General features: G+C 44.6%; 1 protein-coding gene across 1 annotated transcript; it reads left to right on the top strand.

Moving 5' to 3' along the window:
* Nucleotides 1-1,727: 1,727 nt before the first annotated feature.
* CCR75_007282 (uncharacterized protein) lies at nt 1,728-2,118 on the top strand (the record flags this gene model as incomplete). The annotated part of the gene is given in 3 exon segments (XM_067965343.1): nt 1,728-1,740; nt 1,885-1,943; nt 1,954-2,118. The coding sequence occupies 3 exon segments, from the start codon at nt 1,728-1,730 to the stop codon at nt 2,116-2,118; spliced, it is 237 nt and encodes a 78-aa protein (XP_067823105.1).
* Nucleotides 2,119-4,322: the final 2,204 nt, after the last annotated feature.

The following is a 4,322-nucleotide window of genomic DNA, read 5'->3' as shown; positions in this document are numbered from 1 at the left end:
ACCCACTAATTGCTTGGTCAAATTCACTCATTTTTATGGCTCATTGATTAGTCAAATTCACTCATTTTTTATTGCACCACTACATGACAGCTCAATTCCACTGCGCTATTATTACGCAAACACTTCACCATTCCGACAGCGAGAGAGAAAAAAATACGACCATACATTTCGTAATAATACACAAAAGAAGCGACCAACTACCAAATCTAACCTCCTGCGACCACCAGAATTAGAGTACAAATCCTTAAAAGATGCTCGCGTTTCAATAGACAGGCATGTACAAAGCAAGGGTACGTGTTGACCGTCAAACGGACGCGAATGGTTGGGAACAAAAAAGGAGGTGAAGTAAAAGGCTTGACGCTTGTCTGTTTGCAGTCAAGAAAACCTCCTGTTGCTGCAGGATCACGTCAGCGAAGAAGCACCAGGCGCGCAACCAACTATTTATGCAGCTGAGCCATTCAACGTGTGCTCACGACTAGTGGGCAGTAGTGGTCATAAATGCCCGGCATAATCACGCCCCGTCTGCCGACCGGTCCGTACATCCACAAGGCCGTGCTTTGAGCGAAAACCAGCACCAGTCTGTCCTTGACTTGCGTCGCGCTGGTGTAAACGGAAGCCGTATTGTAATTAGTCTACAGAACGAGGAAGTCATGGTTACCCCTCGCGACATCTACAATATTTGTCAAACAGAGCGCCAGCGAGTACTACCAGGCGGGTCTCCGCTGGCGGCCCTGCTTGACAGTCTGGCGACCGAGAATGCTCAATTTTTCACACAAAGAGACCATCAACAAAACTGCGCATCTGCTGATAAGCTAGCCTTCCGCCAAAGAGATATGCACTAATTTTAGTGCCGGAAAGCTTCGGCTACTTGATGCCACCTACATAACAAACCGGTTGGCCTACCTCTGTTGCATATCGTAGGAGTGACGGCAACAGCGCAATCCTTCACCTTTGCATATTGCTTCATGTAGGCTGAAAGAAGGGAAAACTACACGTGGGCAATGCGCCTTGTCCATAAAGTGTTCCACGATTTTGGCGTTGCTGCAAAGACTTTTGTGACAGACTGCGAACTTGCGCTTATGGGTGCTTTAGACAAAGTTTTCCCTTCCGCGAGTTGCCTTTTCTGCCGCTGGCACATCAAGAAGAATATACAGGCAAGTCTGCGATGAGCATTTGACACAGCTGACGCATTTCAAAAGCTTGTCACTCAATGGAACATTCTTGTTGCGACACTTTCTTCTGCTGACTATGATGACCAGCTTTGGAAAATGCGAGCAACCTTTGATGTGCCACTAATGCAGTATTTTGCAAATACATGGCTAATCTACAAGAAAAGATTTGTCACGGCTTTTTTACGTGACAAACTCCACTTTGGTCATGTGACAACGTTGGCGTGGAGAGTGCTCACGCTGCGTTAAAAAATGGGTTGCCGTCTCAACTGGCGATCTTTTTCAGTTGAAACGGCATGTCGACTAGCGTGCAGCGTTCAGCTAGCTTCCATCAAACATACAACAGCAAAGCAGCGAGCCATTCCAGATATGCAATTAGGACCCGTCTTTGCCTCTGTGATGGGAAAGATATCAGTTGCAGGCTTGCGTTGGACGCATCGTGAGTACCAGCAAAGACTTGTAACAAGGAAGTTGCTCTGGTACGTTCTGGAAGAACGGTTCTGCTAATCTTTGCACATTTGACATTTGGCATTTGCGTTCTTTCTCATTAACATTAACATGGTTACCATAGGTATGATCACATCGAACATGGGCCTTCCTTGACGGCATACGTTCCGACCAAACCAACGTCCATTAACAGTTGACGACTTTAACAGTCATTGTTGGTTAGAACAGCCTACACGTTTTAAAAATGCTGTTTTACGATTGACAATAGAGACTGCCATGCAAAGAATTGCTGACGAATTTCGAGCTGCGTCTGAATATCGCCAAAGGGTACGTCTAGATCATTTTGCGGCCGTCCCGGATGCTGATATCCATAATCCTGAGCGAGTCCAAGGCCGTGGAAGGCCTAGTGGCTGGACGTCAGCTCGCCGTGAGCTTTCTTGATTTGAACATGTCGAAAACTCCCTGCTTCCACGTCGAAAATGCAGGAATTGCAACCAAGTAGGCCGCAATTCCAGGACCTGCCCACAAACAAGGCCTGCACCCGCAATGCAACCATTGGTACCTAGAATAGATCCACCACCCATGACCCCTTTGCCTTTATTAGCCTATAATGGTCGTATGGTCGTGTTTTTTCTCTCTCGCTGTCGGAATGGTGTATCGTTTGCGTAATAGTGTCGCAGTGGAATTGAGGGGTCATGTAGTGGTGCAATAAAAATGAGTGAATTTGACCAATCAATTAGCCATAAAATGAGTGAATTTGACCAATCAATTAGTGTGTGAGGGCTCATTAGCGAAAGGTGAGGGCTCATTATGGTTCCTCAAATAAGGTGCAGTTTCCATTTTGATATTAAAGCGTTAAGTGCCTTCCTAAGGCTTGCGCATTGATCTGTACGAGATAAAAACCTTTTTAAAGAATATATATCCTCTTGGGCACTAGTTGCCGCTTGGTTCTATGAGCCCCTAAATCCCTTGCGCTATGATTCATTAAGCTTTAATAGCTTGTACGACTTCCTGAGTTGTTAAACACATTAGTTCTATAGAACAAGAGACTCTGAGTCTAAAATCTTCCTCTGACTTTAGGAGCGAGGTAGCTCCGCTACATAAATGAGTTGTAAGAAAAGCTTCAATATCAGTATAAATGCACTGTAGTAAACACATTGCGTCATGAGCACTGAGTCTTTTGAAGAAATACAATGAATTGGCAGGAGGCCACAAAATAGCCATATTCGTGCTATTTCTCAATAATCTCATCTACATATAAAAAAATCGTCCACGTCCAATATGTATAGGCCGGGTATGTGGCGATATCGATTTTTAGGGGTGTAAGCTGGTGTAACGGGGCACTGCGACTTGTACTGTTTCAGTAAAGGTCCACTTCGCACTGCTTCAGATGTGAGTGGTGCCTCTCGTTAGGTGACGTACACTGTACGTATAGAGGAAGACTTCTCTTAAGGCAAGTTAGCTTAAGAGTGTAAAATGAAAAGTGTATTAATATAGTTAAGTGTCTTGTTAATCTATCTGTGTAAATGTTGACTTAACTATAAACTAATACTTAACATGTAAATGAATTCTTATCTATCTTATCTTGTAACTCTCTTTGATTACTTCTACAGCTGATTAGTCTGCGGAATAAATAGACATAATGGTCTATACCTATTTATGGATAAGAATTCAGGACATTACTATATAAAGTAATATCCTCCAAATATTATCTACCTTTTAGATAATATATTAATTAACAACCTTTAAGTGTTAATTTCATGTAACGATACACCCCGTTACACGACGCCTCTATCTGCTGGTAGGCGGCACGGTACTTCCTCTGAGAACACATCGCGATGTTTCCACAGAACCTAAAAAAAGTACGGACTGTCTCTCAAGGCATCCCAGCCTTGAGCAGCGAACCATTTATTTATTTTAAGCCGTTTCTAGGAAGCTTTCGTCCATTGTGGACGACGAGCAACAGTCCATTAAGCTCTCTTCTGGAACTTTAGTGCACGTTAACCGAGTAACAAAGGTTGTAAGAAACTTCAAAAACATATTTACCAAATGCCAAATAAAGACTTGCCGGAGCACCTCACTGATCTACAATTTTGTCTTAGACGGCCTCGGACACCTCGTCTCTTAGATAGGATTTGATCTAAAGGTTACACGTAAAGATGTGCCTTTGATCGTCCTAATCTGTCGGGTACTTGTTCTTCAAGTCACCACGACATTTGACTAGGAAGCGGGTGACGTCGCTCTTCTGGCTTACGCAACCCTTCCAACCGCACGAGGCTCTAGGCACTGTGCCGGTTCATGCGACGCTTGACTTTCTGTAAGCTCGCAGTCTACTACCACAGGCTCTCGGCTCTGTGCAAGACACTCGGACGCATGACTACTTGTCATAGCCCTTTTCACTACCTCAATCTTCCCGAGCTGGGTACGAATTGGTGACGTTTGACATCCCGTCAACGCACCCTCAACTGTGTTCGACATGACATCAGTTGCATACGCCTCTCGCAGGAGCACATCCTTTCCATTAGCTGCGGTGAGTTCGCAACTGTGCATGCACGCCAGTCTATCCATGGCCGGTGTTTTGCCTACCATGGCATGCCTAGATTGAGGTCATACGGACTCTCCATACCTAGCACTGTGAACTTCTCCTTACAAGAGAAGTTACTAAAGCTGAAGGCGAGTTCTACCTGAACTCCTCAGATTAACGAG

Source organism: Bremia lactucae, assembly GCF_004359215.1.
Source record: "Bremia lactucae strain SF5 chromosome Unknown BlacSF5_NotPlaced_17_SHOA01000003.1_2250557bp, whole genome shotgun sequence".
In the NCBI taxonomy this organism is placed as follows: domain Eukaryota; phylum Oomycota; class Peronosporomycetes; order Peronosporales; family Peronosporaceae; genus Bremia; species Bremia lactucae.
Note: the sequence above shows the minus strand (reverse complement) of the source record. Positions and strands in the feature narration are given on the sequence as shown.